A 24,199-nucleotide genomic window follows, 5' to 3' on the forward strand; every position below is an offset into this window, starting at 1 on the left:
ATCCAGTTAGTCCAATTCCCCCACTCTTTCCCTGTAGCCCTGCAAATCTTTTCCCTTCAAATATTTATCCAATTTCTTTTTAAAAGCCACGACTGAATCTGCTTCCACAACCCTTTCAGGCAGTGTGTTCCAGATCATAAGTACTCGCTGCGTAAAAACGTTTTTCCTCATGTCGCCTTTAGTTCTTTTGCCAGTCACCTTAAATCTGTGTCCTCTGGTTCTCGACAGTTCCGCCAATGGGAACGGTTTCTCTTTATTTACTTTATCTAAAGTCTTCATGATTTTGAACACTTTTATCAAATCTCCTCTCAACCTTCTCTGCTCTAAGGAGAACAATCCCAGCTTCTCCAGTCTATCCATGTAACTCAAGTCCCTCATCCCTGGGACCATTCTAGTAAATCTTTTCTGCACCCTCTCTAAGGCCTTCACATGCTTCTTAAAGTGCGGTGCCCAGAATTGGACACAATACTCCAGTTGTGGCCGAACCAGTGTTTTATAAAGGTTCATCATAACTTCCTTGCTTTTGTACTCTATGCCTCTATTTATAAAGCCCAGGATCCTGTATGCGTTTTTAACCACTTTCTCAACCTGCCCTGCCACACCTTGAAAGATTTGTGCACATATACCCCCAGGTCTCTGTGTTCCTGCACCCCCTTTAGAATTGTGCCATTTAGTTTATATTCCCTCTCTTTGTTCTTCCTGTCAAAATGCATCACTTCACACTTCTCTGCGTTAAATTTCATCTGCCATGTATCCGCCCATTCCACTAGCCTATGTCCTCTTGAAGTCTATCACTATCCTCCTCACTGTTTATTATACATCCAAGTTTTGTGTCATCTGCAAATTTTGAAATTGAGCCCTGTACACCCAAGTCCAAGTCATCAATATATATCAAGAAAAGCAGTGGACCTAGTACCGGCCCCTAGGGAACACCACTGCATACGTTCCTCCAGTCCGAAAAACAACCGTTCACCACTATTCTCTGTTTCCTGTCACTTAACCAAGTTCCATGTCATTGCTTCTTTTTGAACATGACTATTAGTTTAACATGTTTTCACAGCTTCACCAGTGCACCATGCTGCTAGCTTATTGAGTTCACCAATGCAGCATAAATTTGATAGTCTCACCAATGTATCATACTGCTACTTTGCAGGGCAGGTGCACAAAGGTGCTTCAAGTTCCTGTTTTGTTTTCAGATGGTCCTGGCAAAAATATAAATTCTTTGCAGCAATGGCTGCAAAGTTAGGATTTTCAATCATAATAAAAGCAAAAAATGAGCCACATAGATATTTACTATGAACATTATTGTGATTATGTTTCAGGGACCTGGGACTCCGGTGTTGGTGGAATTCGTCATCCGGGAGACAGCATGTGTCAAAGGGAGAAATGCATGTGTTCTATTGCTCCTTTTATCTCCTGTGAGTACATTGCAGTCAGAATAGGTAAATAATGTAGACCGAGTTTAAGATTATAATCAAACCAAAACATTTAGGTAGTTTAGAAATGGAATGATAGATATCTAGTTACAGCTTGCAATATAACTTGAGAGGTCTGATAGTTTATTTGTTGAATAATGCTTACTTGGGAATGAGTAAAAGATTTCAATGTAACAAATGAGTTCAGATGGTTTGGTTATAGAACAATTAAGACCTAGTAGTGAGAGTAGCCTAACCTAGAGAATAATTGCATCATTAGTGATTTATAGGCGCTAAGTCTGTGCATGTGTGTGTATTTGTTTGCAAGGTACTCTGGGAAGTGCGGTGTTGGAAGCTGTGCTAGGCAGGGCTGAAACCTCTGTGAACCATACTGTGAAGTTGCCAACGGGTTTTATGTCAGTATTTGTCACCACATCTCAATGTCATGATAGTTGTTAAATGTCTATCAGATCCTTGTAGGACATATTTTCATTTGTACAGGTGGGCTGACCATTGCCAACAGGCTGAGCTGATCTCAATGTTGTTGGGTTAAATGTGGTTAAACTTAATTTACTGGTGTGACTGCTAACTGCTGAGGTGATGTTAGTTAATGAATCTCAGTTGGGTGAGCTAGGTTATTCAGGCCACATGCAGTGAGTTCATTCATGGAGCACCATCATCATGCATGCTCAGGCACATATGTATTACATTGGGCTTAATTTTAAAATGGTGGTGGGATGGCAGCGGGGGTGTGTGGCAAACCCGAATTTTAAAAGAACTCACCTTTTCCGACGCAATTGCGATGTCATTGATGGTGATTAAAGTTGTTTCCGGGTTTCGCGCCTGGCAGCCAGCATGATTGGCAGGCTGTCTGCCGACAGGATCTGCAACGCTGAGGTGAGGGCGGGGGAGAGAAAGTGAGAGAGACGCCATCCGGAGCTGGAACAGAGAGTGTAGGGCGCTGAAGATCGGGGGAGATTGGGGGGAGAGGTGGAGATCAGAGAGGGAGACATCGGGGGCTGAGAGAGACATGGGAGAGGGAGACACCGGGGGGAGAGGAGGACATCGGACTTATTTTGTTTTGTTTTTTAACTTTGTGCAATGGTTTTTTATTTAATTTATTTACTTTATTTTTGCCTGATCCGGCCCTTCACACCTGGTTTAACCAGGCGTGAATCGGAAGCCGTGGAAAAGCCGCCCAGTTAAGTTTAAAATCGGTTTAACTGTCTGCTGTGTCAGAAATAAAGTACTTTAAGTGCCTCAATGAGGTACATTTGGTTCTTTAACAATTAAAGCCAGTGGAACTTCCACATTCGGGAAGCGCGCGCGCACACGCACGTCTGTGGGAAACCCGGACCCGGCGGCTTGGAGCCGGCTTCCTCACCCGCTCGGGATTTTCCCAATTTTTGCAGCACACCCCCAACGCACCCACAATTTCATTTGAAAATCGGGGCCATTACGTAGCTATTATTTTGCGTAACTGATGTATCATTTGTCAACCTAAGGAATGAGACCCATGCTGGTAGGCAGGTATAGACAGCAGCATTTATGCACACCACGGGCATTGTGCTAAATCCTCATGACACAGTGGAACTAACACATAGGGCATGATTTTGACTCCAGGGTGGAGAGGTCAAATTGCGGACGTGAAACCCGGAAGTACGGGTTTCCCGGACGTCCTTACGATTTTGATGTAAGGACATTTTTTTTTTGTCGGTTTGCTGTCCGACTGATTGGCCTGATTGACAGGCTGGTCTCAGGCAGACGGGAGAGCAGCCAGGGAGACGACGGGTTCAGGTAAGTCTTTTTTGTACGGATGTGGGTGGGCACGGTGGACCATGGGTGGGCACTGGGGGCATGGGTTGGCACGGGGGCGCCGGTGAGCACGGGGGTCAAATTGGGGGGGGGAGTCAGTCATGGGTGGAGGGATCGGGGGTCAGTCGCAGGGGGAGTGTTGGGATCGGGGGGGCCACAATCGTTGGCGGGGGTCGGAGATCGGGGGGGGGGGGATCCGCGATCATGGGGGGGGGGTCAGAGATCGAGGTGGGGTCCAAGATCGTTGGAGGGGTCAGAGATTGGGGGTGTGGGGGTCGCTGCAGGTAGGCTTTTTGTGCTTGGGAAGCACTCATGCTCCTTCGGGCCCACAGCCTGTGCCAGAAATCCACTTACCTGCTAGTTTCGAGCTTTCTCGCCTCCTTTCACGTGACGTAAAAGAGAAGGCTCGGGAATTCTGGCCCCCGGGGATTGAAATTGGGAAAATGGAGGCCCGCGGCCTCCTTGAAAGGTTTTAATCAGCAACCCGCCTCCTGGGAGTGGGTTGGTCGCCCGCCCCGGTGAAAAACGGAAGTGGGCAGGTTGGGGGCGGGTCCGAAATGGTTGCGATTTTGAATGCCCCCCCCCTGCCCCCAACCCACCCGTTTTTCCCTTTTAAAATTGTGCCCATTATTGCACTGCCAAAGCACTGCCTTGGATAAGTATCAGTGAAGGAGACACAATTAGGGGTGGTTTTGATTTGGCAACTCTAATCTGAATTTTGCATCACATTTGTAATCAGTGGTGTAAATATGTTACTAAAATCCTGGTATTAATGTTGAAATTAGAGCTAGGCCATTTAGGAGTGAAATCAGGAAGCATTTTTTCACACAAAGGCTAGTAGAAACCTGGAACTCGCTTCCCCAAAAGACTGTGGATGCTGGGTCAATTGAAATTTCCAAGACTGACATCAATAGATTTTTGTTAAGTAAGGATGTCAAGGGATATTGAACAGGGCAGGCAAACGGAATTGAGGTACAGATCAGCCGTGATCTAATTGAATGGCGTAACAGGCTCGAGGGGCTGAATGGCCTACTCCTGTTCCTATGTTCCTGTATATCACAAAGGCATTGAACTCCAAGCTTAACGGAAACTTACACTTGATTGGATGACCAGCTAGATCAGCAATAGCTAGAAACACTGGGACTGAGCACTGATGTCGTTTCTGAATCTGGATGGATCCAAATCTGGTTGATCCAGAAATGTGGATACAAATTCCCTTGTAAAGATTATTTCAGATTTGGATGATAGAAGTGTCCATTTGAGGTAAGCTTTCACGTTTTCTGTCATCATTTCAGAAAACATTGCAACTACTTTGTGGAGGTTTGGATTGTGAAATCTGGAAAAATTGTAGTTTAGGATCAGCACAGTAATGTTGTGGTCCCATGGTCCCAGTGGGGAGCATTCATAGGGAGTGAGGGTCAGAAACAGTACTAAAACATTGTTAGATTGATTGTGCAACCCATACTCCATGCAAAAATAGCTCCCCATTGGCAGCATGGGGCATAGAATTATCCCTCCGATTTCAACATTCAATTTGTCTCTTATCTCTGCTCTGCCCTGATAAAAGAAGGTGGGCAGGGAGCATGGCTGTATGGCCTACTTCTGCTCCTATTTCTTATGTTCTTATGTTCATGCAAAGTAAAATAATTTAACATCACCAGATATTTAATCATTATATTTACTCCTGTGTTTTACCTTAATGTAGGAACTTGGATTCTGTGCAGGCTCTGTCACTCCTGGCAATCCTGATGAGATAGTCGACGTAGTTTGTGAGCTCTATGGTACAAAGGTAATGCCTTAATCTTCAGTCTAAAACACACACTCCAAATAGAGACCAATATTAATACAGATGCAGATCAACACTTAAACACACACTACATCGTCTGCAGGTACTCTATCAATAATGTTTACTACCTGCTTAACATTATTCATAAAGTACAACTCACCACACCTCAGGATGGATATATTGACCTTGGAGGGGGTACAGCACAGATTCACTAGAATGATACCAAGGCTTAAAGGGTTAAATTATGAGGTCAGGTTGCATAAACTTGTCTTATATTCTGTTGAATTTAGTAGGTTGAGGAGTGATCTAATTGAGGTGTTTAAAATGATAAACAATTTGATAGGGTGGTTATAGAGAAGCTATTTTCTCTGGTGGGGGAGTCCAAAACAAGGCACATAACCTTAAAATTACAGCTAAACCATTCAGGAAGCACTTTTACACATAAATGGTGCGGATGCTGCGTCAACTGAAATGATCAAGACTGAGATCGACAGATTTTTATGTAAGGGTATCAAGGGATTATAGATCAAGAGTGGGTAAATGGAGTTTAGATACCGGTCAACCATGACCTAATTGAATGATGGAACAGGCTCAAGGGGCTGAATGGCCTACTCCTGTTCCTACGTTCCTTGGGATGATGTTTCCCTTTTCATTTTTAGGCAGCCAGTGTCTTCAAAAGCAATACTGTAGCCAAAATTTTATATTTGTTACAAGTATTCTTGATTCCGAACATCTAGAGCACCCTCTTACATTTGGATCAATTAATTACATGGACCTAGTGAAATAACAAATATTCTATATGGCTAAAATGCCCATATCATATCCGCTTGCCCAAGAGTGGAGGAGAAGATGACAATTCCTCATTGATTACATTGCTATCGGACAGTCCAAAGCAAAAGTTTTGACAGATTTGATCCACACTCTTACAAAACAACCTTGGGTTGGCATGATCCTGTTCCAATCTTCACCCTCCCATTTCTTTACAGTTTTTGCAACCCTTCTCCAACAGAATGCTCTGTTGTCCTGGAGTTTTGTGATGGTCTTGAGATACATTTGGTATCCAACCTTCTGGCACGAGGAGCGGACAACACGTGATCCAAACTTATTGCCTGGAGGAGGAAGCATGGTAGCATGCGTTCCAGACCAAGTACCTGCCTGGCTAGAATATGGAAGACATGGCATGGAGGTTTCCAGATTGTATGCACTGGAAGCAGTAAGTCCAAGATCACCAGGCATCTGGTTGGAGCAGAGCAAGGGCTACCATGTCAGTCAGACCATTTGTCTTCTCAATTGGAGATACATGGAAGCCCATTTGCTTGTTTGGCCAAGAGGATGCAGGACAATATAACCCAAATCCTCCACCCAGCTGTACACAGGTTACAGGGAAGAGTAAAGCACACAGGAATTTACTCTAAAATCTGTGCAATGCTGGCCAATAGTCTATCCAATATATACACTGGTATCACTACATTTTTATTAAACTGACATTACCACAGTGCAATGTGGAAGCCAATCCTTTACAAAAGTGAATCCTCCATAACACATTGCTTGTGATACTATTTCAATAGAAGGAAGAAAGAACTTGAATTATATATGTCATATATATTCAAGTATCTCTCAAATTAATGTTTGAATGATAATAAAAATGACGTCAGTCTTTCAGAAACAAAAAAAGCAAGGTTTTTTTAGTTCCTAAATCTTCAACTACATGAAAAAGAATCGATTGTCACAATTTAGCAATGAAATAATTTAAAGCTACAATATAACCCTAACATTGTGACATTGCAGGTAGCAGAGGGTACTGGAACTGCTCCAGCAGCACCAGAAGGGAAAAGCGGTGCTCCAGCAGCACCAGAAGGGGAAGGCACTGCTCCACCAGCACCAGAAGGGGAAGGCACTGCTCCACCAGCACCAGAAGGGGAAGGCACTGCTCCACCAGCACCAGAAGGCGAAGGCAGTGCTCCACCAGCACCAGAAGGCGAAGGCGTTACTGAGGTGGCACCAGAAGACAATACTGATGCTGAAGGAGCAGAAATCCATGTTGTTACTAGTGCAACACCAGACACTATTACTCCAGTATTCGTACAAGCTGATGGTACTCCTCCTAAACGCAAACGATCAGCGAACACCGAGTCCTCAGAATCCTCTGAAGAACATATTACCAGCGCTGGGAAACCAATTATTCACTTCCCTGACCTGCCTGCAGATCTGACAACCTGCCCAGGAAAACACAAGTATCCTGAGCATCAGTGAACAGATTTAACCCTCTTTTTTTCTTTCCAAAAATAAAGCAGAACCATTCTTCACAGCAATGGTGCACTATTTCATAGATAGTTAACCATATCAGAATAATTTAAGCATGCCAAAATTCCATTATACCCTACCTTAGGGAGATTTACAGTAATAAAATGTAATCGTAAATGTACGTGGGAATTGCACAATTGAAATATGTGTCATAACGTAGCAGCAATTTGTTGGAAGAAGCCAGTGTAATTTTGAAAATCTTCTACTGTTATGTGGCACTGTTACACTGTGTGTGCAATAAAATGTGTTTGAAATTAGCATACTTAAGGTGGAAAAGTTCTTTTACACAGTGTAGTTAAGAACAGCCATCAATATCATATGAAATACGTATAAAGACTTGCATTTATATAGTGCCTTTTATGACCTCTTTACAACCAATGAAGTACTTTTAAAGTGGAGTCACTGTTGTAATGTATGAAAAATATAGGAAATACGACAGACAAGGTCCCACAAACAGCAATGTGATAAAGACCAGATAATCTGTTTTTTAGTGATGTTGGTTCAGGGATAAATATTGGCCAGGGAGAACTTCACTTCTCTTCTTTGAAATAGTGCCATGGGATCTTTTATGCTCACCTGTAAGGGTAGACGGAGCCTTGACTTAAGGTCTCATCTAAAAGATGGCACCTCTGACTGCAGCACTCCCTTAGTACTGCACTAGAGTGTTAGCCTGGATTATGTGCTCAAGCATCTGGAGTGGGGCTTGAACCCACAACCTACTTTAAGATGCTCCTTAAAATCTACTTCTTAGCCCAAGCTTTTGGCCATCTGTGCTAATACCCCCTTATGTGGCTCGGGACGCCTTGGGAAATTTTATTATGTTAAAGGCGCTATAAAAATGCAAGTTGTTGTTGGTACTGACTCAGAGGCGAGAGGTTTACCACTGAGCCATGGCTAACACCTATTATAGGCAGGTACCAATAACCATGTACATCAACTTATGATAATATTTACAAAATTACCAATCATCATTACAATACTTTTAGTTATCCTTATAAGTGGATGTGTTACAGATAGCTCTATAAGTGAGAGCATTATAGAGAAGCAAAAGGATTTCCTTTTATCCATGCATAAAATCCAGAATCAAAATACTAGATAGATTTGTGGCAAAAAGGGGAACCAGTTGCATTTGGGAAGAGCTCTTCTCCACAATAACCTGTTGTAGCCTCACAGGGAGAATGTCTCTTTGCCAACGCCTTGAGATTCTTGATTAAATAAGCATAGCATGCAGCATTAGATTTAGACATCTAGAAGACCAAGATGACTGGCACATCACAAGATATTCTTGCTTGGTCCTTCCACAATGCTGCAGGCAGATGTCTAACGAATTGCTGTTGAGGACACTCTGAGACTTGACATGACAGCTGCTGAAGGAAAGGCATGTGAAAATGTGTTCATATATCCATAGCTTTGTGCCTATTTTGGCTGGATTGTGGAGAGGCAAGCGGTTGCTGATGAAGCTACACATCTCCAACTATTCAAAGGTGTGTGTCCATGCTATGGTCAAGTGGTTGGTAGCAATTGCTTCATGTGTCTTATGGTGAGTTGTGCTGCTCACCATTCTGCTTGGGAGCAATTCCTGGTACCTGCTCTCTGCCTAGCAAAGGCTCAAACTTTGTCTCAAATCAACTTGATCCCAAAATAAGCCACTTATCTCCCTAGTGACTAGTTGGGAATGGACAGCTGTGGATTTGAGGTTTTGCTCGGCAGAGCAGATAGCAGGAACTCCACCCAACAGGCATGGTAAACAGCATAACTGTCTATTAAGTGGGAAATCTCAATTGTTCCTTCCCTATCCAAAAGTAAATAATGATTTATAGTATTTGATAGCCTAGAAGATGTTTGTTGATGGTGTTTTGATGGGCTTCCTAAACATAAGGCGTGACCTAACAAGAGATAGAAAGAAAAAATGGTAAATATTAGAAATCTGAAATTAGAATGTAAAATGTTCTGAAATGAGGTAAGCTAGCTCAATGTTTTGAGTGTAGCTTCTTTGTTAAAACAGCATTCCAGCATTTTGTTTTTTTTATTACATAACAGGAATACATTTGACAATAGATTTTTTATTATTCATTTGCATACTGAATTGGAAGCTTGGCAGCCATTCATAGCAGATACGATCATTCAGAAAAACAGGAACATTTTGTTGTTTGCATCTGTGTAGTCATTAGTACCTCATCTGCTCATAGAACAAAGGAACAGCCTTTTTGGCTTCCAAAACTGGTTTCTTAGATATAAAGGGAACATGACAGGAAATATTTTCAACATTTGTTACAGTGTCCCTGGTCGTCATTTTGTGCCAAGCATGCTGCATTGTCGTCTTGTGGGGAGAGTGTCCTAAAGTACCAAATAGGGCAAAACCTCTTGGCACCCACCTCACGCAGCAGCATGTCCTCTTTACCATCCATCAAACAAGGAGATGGGGCTGTGCCACTCCACCACTCCACAGCCTCTGGCCCCGCTAATAACGGGGAGGTGGGAAAGGACCAGAGAGGAGATTTAACGGCCGGGAAACCAGGAAATACGAGTTTCCTGGAGGTCCTGCCCAATTTAACACCAGGACCTGAATTAAATTTTTCGAATTGGTTTCCTGGCCACAGCCAGCCGGATTGAGAGGCTGACTGGCTGTTGGACAGGTAGGCAGCCAAGGACCGGAGTGGAGGTGTCGGACATTGTGGGGGGGGGGGGAGTTGGGCATCGGAGGGTGGGGGTGGGGGGAGTTGGACATCGGAGGTCAGGGTGGGGAGTTGGACATCGGAGGTCGCGGTGGGGCGTTGGACCTCAGAGGTCGGGGGAGGGGAGTTGAACATCGGAGGTCGGGGTGGGGAGTTGGACATCGGAGGTCAGGGGGGGGAGTTGGACATCGGAGGTCGGGGTGGGGAGTTGGACATCGGCGGTCGGGGGGAGAGTTGGACATCGGAAGTCGGGGGGGGGGAGTTGGACATCAGAGATCGGGGTGGGGGGAGTTGGACATCGGAGGTCGAGGGGGAGTTGGACATCGGAGGTCAGGGAGGAGTTGGACATTGGAGGTCAGGGGAGGAGTTGGACATTGGAGGTCAGGGGAGGAGTTGGACATCGGAGGTCAGGGGAGGAGTTGGACATTGGAGGTCAGGGGAGGAGTTGAACATCGGAGGTCGGGGTGGGGGGGGGAGTTGGACATCAGAGGTCGGGGGGGGAGTTGGACATTGGAGGTTGGGGTGGGGAGTTGGACGTCGGAGGTCGGGGAGGAGTTGGACGTCGGAGGTCGGGGAGGAGTTGGACATCGGAGGTCGGGGTGGGGGGGGGGAGTTGGACATTGGAGGTCGGGGGAGCTGTTGGACATCGGGGGGTCCGATCGCAGTGGTGGAGGGGGTCGACCAATCGAGGGGGTCGGATCATGGGGTGGCTTACAGGGTAGCTTGGTGGGTAGGGGGGAATGCTCCTGCTCCTCCTGATCCACAAGCAGTGCTGGAAAGGCACTTACCTCTTCCATTCAGCCGTTCTCGCCTCCCTTCAGTTACCAGGTTTCCCGAGGCCCAAAAAAACCCATCCTCCAGGAGTTAAATGTGAAACACTGGTTAAATTTGAGGCAAGCAGTCTCATTAAAATATTTTAAGGCCAGACCTACCTCCAGAGAGCAGGTTAGTTGCTTGACCCCAACCCGCCTCCATTAAAACTGGAAGTGGGTGCGTTGGAGGCGGGTTGGGGTCGGGTTGGTGTTGGGTTGGGGGTCAGATTTGCCATTTTTAAACTTTTAACGCACCCTCCCACCCCTCCCCAGCCTTTCCTGGAACGTTATAATTATCCCTTCTGTTTCAGACCCCATCATTTGCTTTCGGCCTGCTAGATTTTTGCTCCCTCTACCCACATGACAAAGATAAACCAAGCCCAGTCGACCCTGCAAAGCCCTCCTCACTAACATCTGGGGACTTGTGCCAAAATTGGGAGAGCTGTCCCATAGACTAGTCAAGCAACAGCCTGACATAGCCATACTCACAGAATCTTATCTTTCAGCCAACATCCCAGACTCTTCCATCACCATCCCTGGGTATGTCCTGTCCCACCGGCAGGACAGATCGACCAGAGGTGGCGGTACAGTGATATACAGTCAGGAGGGAGTGGCCCCAGGAGTCCTCAACATTGACTCTGGACCCCATGATATCTCATGGCATCAGGTCAAACATGGGCAAGGAAACCTCCTGCTGATTACCACCTACCGCCCTCCCTCTGCTGATGAATCAGTCCTCCTCCATGTTGAGCACCACTTGGAGGAAGCACTGAGGGTAGCAAGGGCACAGAATGTACTCTGGGTGCGGGACTTCAATGTCCATCACCAAGAGTGGCTCGGTAGCACCACTACTGACCAAGCTAGCCGAGTCCTGAAGGACATAGCTGCCACACTGGGACTGCGGCAAGTGCTGAGCGAACCAACACGAGGGAAAAACCTACTTGACCTCATCCTCACCAATCTACCTGTCGCAGAAGCATCTGTCCATGACAGTATTGGTAGGAGTGTCCACTGCACAGTCCTCGTGGAGACGAAGTCTCTTCTTCGCACTGAGGACACCATCCAACATGTTGTGTGGCACTATCACCGTGCTAAATGGGATAGATTCAGAACAGATCTAGCAGCACAAAACTGGGCTTCCGTGAAGCGCTGTGGGCCATCAGCAGCAGCAGAATTGTATTCCAGCACAATCTGTAACCTCATGGCCCGGCATATTCCTCACTCTACCATTACCAACAAACCAGGGGATCAACCCTGGTTCGATGAGGAGTGTAGAAGAGCATGCCAGGAGCAGCACCAGGCGTACCTAAAAATGAGGTGCCAACCTGGTAAATCTACAACGCAGGACTACATGCATGCTAAACAGCGGAAGCAACATGCCATAGGCAGAGCTAAGCGATTCCACAACCAACTGATCAGATCAAAGCTCTGCAGTCCTGCCACATCCAATCGTGAATGGTGGTGGACAATTAAACAACTAAAGGGAGGAGGAGACTCTGCAAACATCCCCATCCTCAATGATGGCAGAGTGAGTGCAAAAGACAGGGCTGAAGCGTCACTCCCTTCACCACCGGTGCACTGTGGCTGCAGTGTGAATCATCCACAGGATGTACTGCAGCAACTCGCCAAGGCTTCTTCGACAGCAGCTCCCAAACCCGCGACCTCTACCACCTAGAAGGACAATGGCAGCAGGCACATGGGAACATCACCACCTGCACATTCCCCTCCATGTCACACACTACCCCGACTTGGAAATATATCGCCGTTCCTTCATCGTCGCTGGGTCAAAATCCTGGAACTCCCTTCCTAACAGCACACGGACTGCAGCGGTTCAAGAAAGCGGCTCACCGTCACCATCACCTTCTCAAGGGCAATAAATGCTGACCTTGCCAGCGACGCCCACATCCCATGAACGAATGAAAAAAAGGGGGCAATAGCAACATGGATACAGAATTGGCTGAATGACAGGAAACAGGGAGTGGTGGTGAACGGTTGGTTTTCGGACTGGAGGGAGTTGTGCAGTGGTGTTCCCCAGGGGTCAGTGCTTGGACCATTGCTTTTCTTGATATATGTTAATGACTTGAACTTGGGTGTACAGGGCACAATTTCAAAATTTGCAGATGACACAAAACTTGGAAGGGTCGTGAACAGTGAGGAGGATAGTGATAGGCTTCAAGAGGATGTAGTCAGGCTGGTGACATCGGTGGACACTTGGCAGATGAAGTTTAATGCGGAAAAATGCAAGGTGATGCATTTCGGTAGAAAAAATGAATAATTAAATATAAACTAGAGGACACAATTCTAAAAGGGGTACAGGAACAGAGGGATCTGATGGTATATGTACACAAATCGTTGAAGGTGGCAAGGCAGGTTGAGAAAGTAATTAAAAAAGCTTAAGCATAGTGGGTCCTGGGCTTTATAAATAGGTGTAAGGAATCTTACAACACCAGGTTATAGTCCAACAGTTTTATTTGAAAATCACAAGCTTTCGGAGGCTTTCTCCTTCGTCAGGTGAGTGTGGGATTCCATGGAAGGTACCGCATATCTAGTCAGAGAACAATGCCTGGTGATTACAGATAATCTTTCCAACAGCCCGTTGTCAAGGCAATCAAAGGTGTCGAATAGTGTTCAGACAGAGAGACGTTACATACAGGACTACTGAATATACAAATGGTCAGAGCCCAAAGACAGAGAGAGAGAGAGAGAGAGAAACATCCGAAAGGAAGAGAAAGAGAGAGAATGTATTAAAAACAGATAACTCTTTGGACAGATAAAACTGTTGGACTATAACCTGGTGTTGTAAGATTCCTTACATTTATAAATAGAGGCATAGAGTACAAAAGCAAGGATGTCATGATGAACCTTTATAAAAGACTGATTCAACCACAACTGGAGTATTGTGTCCAGTTCTGGGCACCGTACTTTAGGAAGGATGTGAAGGTCATAGAGAGGGTGCAGAGAAGATTTACTCGAATGATTCCAGGGATGAAGGACTTAAATTATATGGATAGACTGGATAAACTGGGATTGTTCTCCTTGGAACAGAGACGGTTGCGAGGAGATTTGATAGAGGTATTCAAAATCATGAAGGGTCTAGACAGAGTGGATAGAGAGAAACTGTTCCCATTGGCGGAAGGGTCAAGAGCCAGAGGGCATAGATATAAGGTGATTGGCGAAAGAACCAAAGGTGACATGAGGAAAAACGTTTTTACACAGCGAGTGGTTGGGATCTGGAATGCATTGCCCAAGGGGGTGGTGGAAGCAGATTCAATCATGGCCTTCAAAAGGGAACTGGATAAGTACTTGAAACAAAAGAATGTGCAGGGCTACGGGGAAAGGACAGGGGAGTGGGACTAGCTAGATTGCTCGTGCATAGGGCCGGTGCGGACTTGATGGGCCGAATGGCTTCCTTCTGTGCTGTAACCTTTCTATGAATCTATGATTCTATGAAGGAGAAGGGAATAGACGGATACAGACACAAGGTGGGAAGAGGTCGTTAGAGTGGGAGGAGGCTCATGTGGAGTATAAACACCAGCATAGACCAGAGACCAGGTGGGCTGAATGGCCTGTTTCTGTGCTGTGGACTCTATGCGGGTGATTTTAAACCCCAAGAACGGGTGGGTTGAGAGTGGGTGGGAGTTGAAAATAGTTGTTTTTTAGGATCGCGACCACAACCCGGCTTTATTTCTGGGTTTAACGTCAGTGCGTAAAAGTACAGGCTTCCCACTGGGAATGCAAAGTCCGAAAATTTTGCGCTTGTGATCCAAAAAAAACAACTATTTTCAACTACCACTCGCCCCCAACCCACCCGTTCTTGGGGTTTAAAATCAGCCCCTATGTCACTGTATGTAATTAAAATAAAAATGGTTCTGCTAATTGGGGCTACAACCAAAATGTTAACCTGTCTTTTCTCTTTTCAGCTGATGGACATGTTGTGCATTCCCAGTATTTTCTGTTCAATTTTAGATTAGCAGTTTTTTTCATTTATCTACCCTCGGGTTAAGCTGTTTAACTCCTCAATGATCAGTACTCTCATGTACTGTATGCGTGCTTGAAATGACCTTCATTTTAGAAGCTGTTGTGTCATTGTTTGAAGTCTCTTTGATTTCATCAATTTTTATATTTGTTTTGACATGTTTATTTTTCCCATGGTCAAATCTGTGGTCTCAAATCAGACTGCATTTAGACAAGAAGCAGAACAATTGGCATCTACACTGCTGTGGTGAAGTCCCTTTTACCACTGCTGGTGTGAGTTTTGTAATGTTCAAAATACCATTTGTGGTGTTTCTCAAACACAGTGCAACTCCATTATTGCACTTCTCACACAGCATGAAACTGTTGATTGTGCTAGCGGTCAGCACTCAATTCCTCCAGCCCTCACTTGCAGCCCCCTACAGAGCTCTTTCCTGCAACGTATCAAGGGTAGTGAATGCAGCAGAACTGGCAGTGGAACATATCAACGCTAACCAGCCTAGAGGATACAAGTACGAGTTGAACAAAATTGAAAACGCTCAGGAAGACAGAGGGGTGAGTACAAAGAAGATACGGCACTGAGATGAGTTAATTTGTTATGGAACATGTTAAACGCAGAGTCATTGGCTCACGGGAGTGGTTCATGAAAATTCCCAAACTGGAGTTGGAACAGGAACAGTGAGCTTTGAAAACATTATTATATCACAACGGGATCTGTGTCAGTATTGTGATTGGCTATTTATAGCACAGTAACATCGGGACAGTCCTGGAGAATGGCATTTTTACCAGCTCTGACAAAGGGTCCACACTGAAATGTTAACCTGTCTCTTCTCTTTACAGATACTGATGGACCTGCTGTATGCCTCCAGCATTTTCTCTTTTTATGGCACTTTTACAACTAATTTGTCCTCTGTGCAACCAGAGTCGTCACAGAGTTAAAGATTATTTATTATTATTTTAAATTCTGGTTATTAAATTAGGTTAAATTATTAATGAGAAAGTGTGCATAAAGCAGGGATTTTGCATGGCAGCAATCATCTTCATGCTTGACTTTCTCTGCATGAAGCAATTACTGACACAGTAATCTCTCAAATTTGCTATTACTTACAGCCTAATTAAAACATTGCTCTGTTGCTGCTGGGCAATATTAATGGTGTATATGATGCCATATCTGCTGACATGGATATACTTACAATGTTACTTTTTACTCAAATGTGCAATCAAAATACAGCAGATGCAATCAGCAATTTAATTACATCATAACACTTCCATTTTCAGGTGTCTTGACTCAGTGGGCCTTTAACAGGGGATTATACAGTGTGAAACTTAGCCAGTGGGCACACCTGATGGACAAGACTGCTTTTTGCTCAGTAATTAATCCTATTTTCCTTTCAGAAGCAAGGTGCGTCCTCTGTTTATTTAGAGTTTGAGGTGTTGGAGACAAGATGCCACTCACTGAACCCAAAACCTGTGACAGAATGTAAAATACGATCAGGTCCTGAAGCTGTAAGTCCCTCTTTTGAATGTTTTGTATACTTTGGCTGGAAAGTTCACATTTGAAGACATTTTAACGTCCTTGGTATTTTATATCGGCAAAAGTCACTCACTCACTCTGTCCATCTCTCCAAAGTGACTCGGTCAACACTAACTCCAATGTAGTCACTCGCTCACTCATCACCTGCATGGTTGTGGTGTCAGAGGAGGGTCGAGACAGCATTGATGTCCCACTCCAGCAGCAGGTGGAACAATGTCAATTCAACACTAAGACATAGTGAACATCATCTGAACTGAATTTTGGGAACGCACTGGCCTCAGCCTCAGTGAAGCACGTTATGCAAAATCAAAGCAGCATAGAAGTGGTGCATTGTCATAATTTGTGGAAATTTAGTTTGCAACTAAGTACTTTATTGAAACAAAGTCATAGATAATGACTTTCTCTCAACTCATATTGTTTATTGTCCTTCTCCATTGGAGACCAAAGGCAGATGTTCCAATCTCAAACTCATTGCTCACTATATATGCATCACAATGTTGACTGAAATACAGTGAATGTTATATTCACTGTATTTTTCTAACTATTTTAAAAAAATCCAAGATCAAATACATTTAGTAGTCAGATCTTGCAGCCATTGGTGCCCCAGGTCAGTCATTATACCAATGATTAACTTTGTAAATTAGCAGTGGTGTTTTCTCACCAATTTTCTCCCCTCCTTTCCTTTAGGAATTGACACCTTGCTGAAGGATAGTTTCACTGATGTTGATCACCCTCCAGCACCTTGCTCAAATGGTTATTAGCCACACTTGCACCTTGACAGTAGATGTTGGCAAACTTTCTGACTGTGAGGCAACACAGCCCAGCCAGATCCTTTTCTCACCTGACATCTAGACGCTTGTATTTTCAGTATGCTCAATAATAACCATGAGCCGGAACCCTGACTGATTTTCCCCTCCCTAATCAGAGGGTAATGAAGAAATTATATTTCCCAATCTCTGTCCTGCCTGAGATCAACAAACTGATTTCTTATTCTAATCCTAAATATTGTAAAAACTGAGAAATGTTTAGTTCTACTTGAATTAAGTGTGCTGGAGATTTGATATTGGTAAGATACAACTGCTACTATCAATTCTTCAGCTGTGCATAGTTTGGAAGCCAGTAGTTCTTATAGGAAAGGAAGGAGAACCAGAACTCACTGGGGTGAAATTGGCCTTGGGCGGGGACGTAAATCAGGCAGAATCGTTTTTGCCGCCAGTTATATGACACGGCTGATATTTAGTTCTACCCAAGTCAGAATGGGCGACCAATGCGATACCACCTGTTTTGTGTCACTGCCCATGTCCAATTTATATATATATATATCTCCCTGTTCCACTACTGAGAGTAACTGTTGACAACAGCTTTAAACTAGGTGGCTCCTCACTGCTCTTTCATGTTGAGAAAATATGGATTGGGAATGACAACTAAACTGTAAATAACTAATGATGGCTATTTCTCTCATTCCATTAGATTTCCGGTGACTGTAAAGCGCAATTACAAATCAACCCAACAACACGACGCAATCAGGTCCAGAAGTATCATTGTTTAATATCACCAGGTAAGTCAGAGGTTTCTGTGAATGTGATTTTTATTTTACACATAGCACTAAACAGAGTTGGCAATTCTACTTGACAACTAGGGCACTCCTGTTCAACTTTGACAGACTCAAAATTAAAAGAACTCACCAGCCAGTGAATCATCAGTGCTTTTCTCACTCCATCAGAACACTTCAATGATTATTTATTTAATCTTTTGGTGTGTTTCCCCCTATGTCTCTGTGCTTTAAATGTGATTCTCCCTAGAGTCTCTGGGTGAGTGGGTGTTATACCTAGCCCTGCAGTAACTTGTTTTATGATACGTAAGATTCTCAATGTGGCTGTGCATCTCTTCTCCAGTCTTCACACATTAACGCTGTGCTGAGTCTGTCCTGTTATTACTCTATGAAGATTGTTGCTGATTGTGATAGAACCTGCTCCAACCTACACACAGCAACTATATGCTGAACCTGTCCTGTTACTATCTTACATAGAATTACATAGAATTTACAGCACAGACACATGCCATTCAGCCCAACAGGTCTATGCCAATGATTATGCTCCATACGAGCCTCTTCATCTTACCCTATCAACATATCCTTCTATTTCTTGCTCCCTCAAGTACTTATCTAGCTTCCCCTGAAATGCATCTATGCTATTCACCTCAGCTACTCCTTGTGGTAGCAAGTTCCACATTCTAACCACTTATGGAGATTCCAACTATCTTATCACGATTGTTGCTTCCACAGTCCGTGAGAGTGCCTACTGCAATCTTCATATAGTACTAGTGTATCAGAGCACCCTATGGAAATTGTTACTGAGTCTGTGACAGTGCCTCCTTCAATTCCACATAGTAACAGTGTGCTGAAACCGTCTGCATTTCACACTTTGCCAGTTGTTACAATGCCAGTATCTGCTCCCATTCCCACACAATAAAAAAGTGCTGAAATCTTTCATGTTATTATATGGTGGAGATTGTCATTAGTATTAGAAGCACATTGGTCATGAAAAGCCAGAGATACTCAATTTTCTGTCATGTAACATGGGTTACAAACACATTTGACCAAGTTATTTCTTTTAAGGCTCTATTTCTCACCATTCATTAATTTGAGCGAAAACGTAACTGTGAGTATAAAGCTAAAACACGGCTTTATAGTTTTTTTTCTACTTTTTGTGTTTTCTTTGAAGATTCAGATGACATGGTTTTGAGCAGATGCCCAGGCTGCCCACATCGCATACCTTTGAATCATTCAGATGTCAGTCAATCGGTCATGGCGGCACTACAAAAATATAACAAAAACAGCAACGGAACAAATTATTTTGCAGTACATGAAATAACAAGAGCTTCCTCTCAGGTAAAGTTGATGACATTCTTATTTTTTCAGCAAAGCTTAACTCAAAAAAATCTGAACTCTTTTATCTTTATCATTATCCTATGGATTCCATGCATCCACAAGTAACATCCTGTATGAAGTCCTGCGAATTGTCCTGCCCAAGGACAACAATTTTGCACTAAAAGTCCCAGTGACGGTGAAAATGTTGGTTTCTGAGCAGATGTGAGCAATAACAGCTACAGCAATTAAGCTATAATTGATATAATGCCTGTTTCTCCCCAAAGCCTATGAAAATTGATTTGCAGAGGCATAGGCATCAAATTTGAAAAAAAAAATCTTTTTTTCATGTTTATACTGTACTGGCAGCAATACTTTGGTACAGCAGGCCTCTGAGACCTGATACAGCCAATCTCTATCCCAGTTCAGGCGGACTTCTGTCAGTGGCCAGGCAGCCCACCAAAAATATGTAAATGATCCCCTGACCAGAAATCATCCAAGGTCAAGGGTGCATCATTTTGGCAGGTGGAAGATTCACAATGTTGAAGATGTGATCCAATTCTGCTGAAGCAGATTATCTAGGCCAAAATATCTTGTCATGTCACTGTCACTTATACTTATACCATCAACTGCAAGAGGCAGTGGCATGTATCACTTTTCTATGGTGATGGTTGCATGTTGGTATGAATGTCACAATACACAACTTGTGAAAAAGTACAAAGAGGTCCACACGAGCAGATATTCCACTAGGATTATATTATAGATTTTTTACTATCACAGAGGTCTTCAAAAAGGTTGATGTAATCATTTGCTGTCATTATTCTAGTAGGTTATTTGTTGCTAAAGAAAGTTTTTTTGTGATTTTCTTTCAGGTGGTGGCTGGGAAGAAAGTATTTGTTGAATTTGCAATCCGTGAAACTGCATGCACTAAAGCTTCCAAGCTTCCAAATTGTCCAATGGATAGAGGTGAATTTGCGTCTGGTGTAAGTATTGTTGCAAAACCGTCCACTGGTCCAATACATACTTATATGATAGGGCATTCGGCCACAATCCTGCTCAATTTCCTGAGTGGAATTGTGGAGGAAAATCCACCCCTCTGGAGGTACAAATCTAACTAAATCTTTGAAATCAAAGAACATTGTTAAGGAAACCCTGACTGTATCTTTTGCTTAGTATTTCCTGTTGTCTTTTCTTCCATTGTAGCACAAGGGCTTCTGCACCGCCTCGGTCTATAAACCCATTTCTGGGCAAGAGAAAGTTGAGGTGAACTGTGAGCTCTACGGACCAAAGGTAATCAATCACTGGGGAGTCTGATTAAAATTCATAACAGGGATCTCAGAATGGTTTCCAAAGATTTTGGAATTGAGTTTCCGTGGATCTAAAGCCAAGGTTATGGTGGACGATTGGGAGAACCTCTGAGGAAATAACTGGCACATTTTTTGACTGCTTCTTGAGGAACAGAATCTTCTGCCGAGCATTCCAAATGGATGTGCCATGTTGCAGAGATCTGAATTGGAATGTAGGGAAAAGTACACATCCCACCTCTCAGTGGCACATCATGTTAGTACCTCAATAAGCATAGAACAATGCAAGTTTACAGCACAGAAGGAGGCACATTGTGTCTGTTCTGCTTTTTGCTAGAGCAATCCAGCACTTGTAACTTTACAATTTTAACGACACTTGATCACTCACTAGAAGCTAACAGTTTTGATAATGACTCACTTTGGCAATTCATTTATTTTTGTCTTTTTTAACTTATTTTCCTTTTGGCCTTAAGGTCCCCTTTCCATTTCACCCACCACCCTAACCAAACAGGACAGGCAGTTGACCTGTCTTAAGGCCATTGTCTCTCTTGAACCAAGTACGTAATGGAATATGCAAGATCAGGCATGGGGGCGAGTTACCCTCCAGTTTTCCCTCTGTCCACGGGATGGGAAGTTTATGGCCTCCAATGTACACATCCTCTCTGATGCTACAGCCAGTATTGAGAACTCAACATGTGAGCAATCTCAGTAAAAGCCTGTATCCTATCATTCTGCCACGCTACAAATTAGATTACAAATGCCAATGTGTTGTACCCACCATGCAGTCCAGGTCAGTGATTGACTTTAAATTGTGCGGTTAGATTTGTTGGAACTCTATGAAGTAGCTGACGTGGTCTTTGTAACATTGAAGGTGGTAGCCAGTTCAGCTAAGAATGTGGCTGCAACTGTTATCAAGCAAAGACATGATAAAAAAAAAGGACATGGACAAAGAAACAAGAGACATTTCAGTCGTCAACAGCAACATGGCAAAAAACAGCAAAATCCGCAGAGTGGAACTCCCAAGAGAATTGAGTCCTCTGAGGAAGTGCAAGGTGCACTGGGCTTTGTTATCAGCACAGGAAATAGAGCTGACTTTCCAATGTTGCCTGCACCTCGAAATATGTGTCCGGGGAGGGCCAGGCATTTTGGAAGAACCGTCTGACAGGAACTATCTGACCGGTCTCTGAAATAAATCCAAAGAGGAGATTCACAGCAGACAGAAAATCTGTCCTTTTTTTATTATCAGAAAATAATTTATATCAACAATAAAGGGCACAGACCTGAAAGTGAAAATTGCCTCTTGAAGCACATTTCAACAGGAAGCCTGTATATGATGTGTATGATTGATTCAGGTTAAAATAATAAAACAGTCTGCAATAAATTGTATGCTTTCATAATTTTACATGCACTGCATTCTCAGATTATACACCCACTCTTGTTATAATGCTTTCAGTTAGAACATTCTTTTTGTCATTCAATTTAACCTTATTATAAGGCTCTCTGTAATAATGGCCCAGAAATTACATGTCTTGGGACACCGTATTGCAATGGCGTCCTCTCCGGCCCCTGGTGAATCGATGGAGCAAGTTCATGAATGCGCACATGCGCAGTAAAACCCGGAAATCGCGAACTTGCTCCCATTGGTTCGCCAGCGGTTTGACTGTTCCGAATTAAAGGGACATGGTATGATAAAATCATAGAAATCAGTAAACATTCGTAAACTTACCCATCCGCCCAGCTGGAATGAAGATACTTACGTCACCAAAAGGTATGCTGGAAAATACCAGCCCTACAATACTTTTTAAAAGCGCGGTGACTGTTAATGACCGCGAAACAACAAACAATTACATTTTAAAAATGTGAAATGTCATATTACTCTTATTTTAATATTTTTTGATTATTAAATTTTTTTTAAAAATTAAAAATAATGTTTACTTTTAACTTTTGTAAGTTTCATTAAATTAAATCATTTGCTTGGCTATAAGATATGTTAAATTTTTATTTAAACTAACAGACAGAAGTTTACTTTAAATGAATGATTTGTCCTTGCCTGCTTGTGGGCGTGACTTCTCTTCTTGACAGAGTCTGTGGGCGAGGCTTCCATTCCCACAGTCTCTATCGATACGAAGGGAGCTGCGCTGAAATCACAGCGCTGAACTGAAAAAAAAATTGAAAAGGGAGCAAATGGACATCAGAGACCATGAGATAGGCTTTCTCGTAGTCTTTGTCTGCAGGACGTGTGGACAGCCTTGCCATGCCGGTTGGAGCAAGTCCCGGCCCAATGTTGTAGTAAAAGGCTATTAGACCTTTCTGCCTAAATTTTCGTGTTATATTTCATGTTATTATGGGACATTCAATGTAACTTGTAAATTCCTTAACTTTTAGATTACAAGTGCAAAATGTGCGGTGGAGGTTTCGCTTTGGTTGCAATGGGGAAAGTGCACCCAAAATAGGTTACAGTTCAAGTTACCGATAGTATTCATTTGCATAATCTCAAACATAAAATCATCCATGAACTAGCGCAATCAGTCAGTGTAATAGAACATAATCGTTTCTTTTTCTTCTTTCCATTAAAAAGTATTCCTTGATGTATTTAAGAGTGGTAACCTGCAGTTTTATTAATGCAGCTGAAAATTATCACCAAAATTAAGCATTATCACCAAAATTAAGGGTGTCCAGTCCTCAACCTGTGAGCAACCTGATTTAAAATTACTGAAAATAACTTTAAAAACCTATACTGAACCATTTACTAGTTTCATTGGTGTACATTAGCCAGTTTCTTAGTAAATTAAATGTTTTTTGAGATGTAAACCTTTAAAAGCGTGCCTACTGGGCACCTAAGGAAATAACAAAACTAAGAAAATAACGCAATTTGAAGAGCCTTCGCGAACCAGTGCAATTGGCGGAATCTCGCAATGTCAACTGGGGGCATGGCCAGTTTTGTGGGCAGGGCGAATTGAATCTTAAACCAACGTAAAAGATCACAGAAAACACAAACATAAGTGGTTTTGGGCATAAATCACTTAGGTTTAAAATTCCCCGATCTTCTGCGCTGGTTTAGCCGATTTTGCCAGGATTACGCTGATATTTACTAGCGGAAACAAGCGGAAACTCTACCCCTGTATCTTTGTGTTCCAGCTATTTCTTGGCCAGAAAATGTTGCTGTATCAGAACATCATAAAGCTTTAACTTTAGGATTTTTGTTTTGTTCTTTACTCTCTTAGAACATTTCCTTTCTTTCTTTAGATCCACTGTGCTGCATAAAGTTTGCTGACTGACATCTTGGGCTCAATTTTAAAACAGAAGTTCGGGTACGTTGGGGGCGGGGGAGGGGCAAAGAAAATCGGGATCTTCTGGAGTGGGCAGAAATTCCGGCTCCAACACGCTGAAGAATGTGCACGATCCAGTCATCTGGGTCTGTGCGCCGTTCCCAAACCCACAAATCCCGCCGGCAATTAAAGCCGTACTTGAAATGCGCATGAATGTAATTAATTATGCTGGCAAGTGATTTCAATGCTGCCTCAACGTGTTTCCCGTGCTATGGGAAACACACCATAGTGAAGAAATCGTGTTTCAGCCGGCAGCCATTTGGACATTTAAATGCCCGTTTGACAGGTGGGGATAAAAGGTTAGTTCTTGCAGCAGGGCACTCAGTTTTCTCAGACAAACTTTTGGCTGGGAGATCTTTGTGTTTAGACTGAAAACTCTTGGTTCAC

The 24,199-nt window shown here is 43.3% G+C and overlaps 2 protein-coding genes across 4 annotated transcripts in view; both read left to right on the forward strand.

Annotated features, from left to right (window-relative positions):
* si:ch211-262h13.5 (uncharacterized protein LOC571127 homolog) overlaps positions 1-7,582 on the forward strand; it is a 28,919-nt gene extending 21,337 nt beyond the window's left edge. For both annotated transcript variants that reach the window (XM_067994613.1, XM_067994614.1), the window contains exons 5-7: positions 1,323-1,418; positions 4,936-5,019; positions 6,805-7,582. In XM_067994613.1, the coding sequence (XP_067850714.1) occupies positions 1,323-1,418; positions 4,936-5,019; positions 6,805-7,269 (645 nt within the window). In that variant the 3' untranslated portion in view covers positions 7,270-7,582. The remainder of the gene's footprint in view (positions 1-1,322; positions 1,419-4,935; positions 5,020-6,804) is intronic.
* A 7,415-nt stretch (positions 7,583-14,997) lies between these two features.
* LOC137331026 (fetuin-B-like) lies at positions 14,998-22,381 on the forward strand. Of its 2 annotated transcripts, none has more exons than XM_067994615.1 (7): positions 14,998-15,334; positions 16,175-16,285; positions 17,784-17,871; positions 19,037-19,203; positions 20,052-20,162; positions 20,383-20,469; positions 21,355-22,381. In XM_067994615.1, the coding sequence occupies exons 1-7, from the start codon at positions 15,068-15,070 to the stop codon at positions 21,643-21,645; spliced, it is 1,122 nt and encodes a 373-aa protein (XP_067850716.1). In that variant the 5' UTR covers positions 14,998-15,067; the 3' UTR covers positions 21,646-22,381. The 2 variants fall into 2 exon arrangements, with proteins under 2 accessions (XP_067850716.1, XP_067850717.1); XM_067994616.1 differs by having other exon boundaries at positions 16,178-16,285.
* Positions 22,382-24,199: the final 1,818 nt, after the last annotated feature.

Source organism: Heptranchias perlo, chromosome 13 (genome assembly GCF_035084215.1).
Source record: "Heptranchias perlo isolate sHepPer1 chromosome 13, sHepPer1.hap1, whole genome shotgun sequence".
Lineage (NCBI taxonomy): Eukaryota > Metazoa > Chordata > Chondrichthyes > Hexanchiformes > Hexanchidae > Heptranchias > Heptranchias perlo.

Bases quoted from the DNA above. Each gene is read 5' to 3' on its own strand.
- LOC137331026 (XM_067994615.1), top strand. From the start codon at position 15,068: ATGTTCAAAATACCATTTGTGGTGTTTCTCAAACACAGTGCAACTCCA. The intron at 17,872-19,036 runs GTAAGTCAGAGG...TTTTCTTTGAAG, and splicing joins TCATTGTTTAATATCACCAG to ATTCAGATGACATGGTTTTG. The intron at 19,204-20,051 runs GTAAAGTTGATG...ATTTTCTTTCAG, and splicing joins TAACAAGAGCTTCCTCTCAG to GTGGTGGCTGGGAAGAAAGT.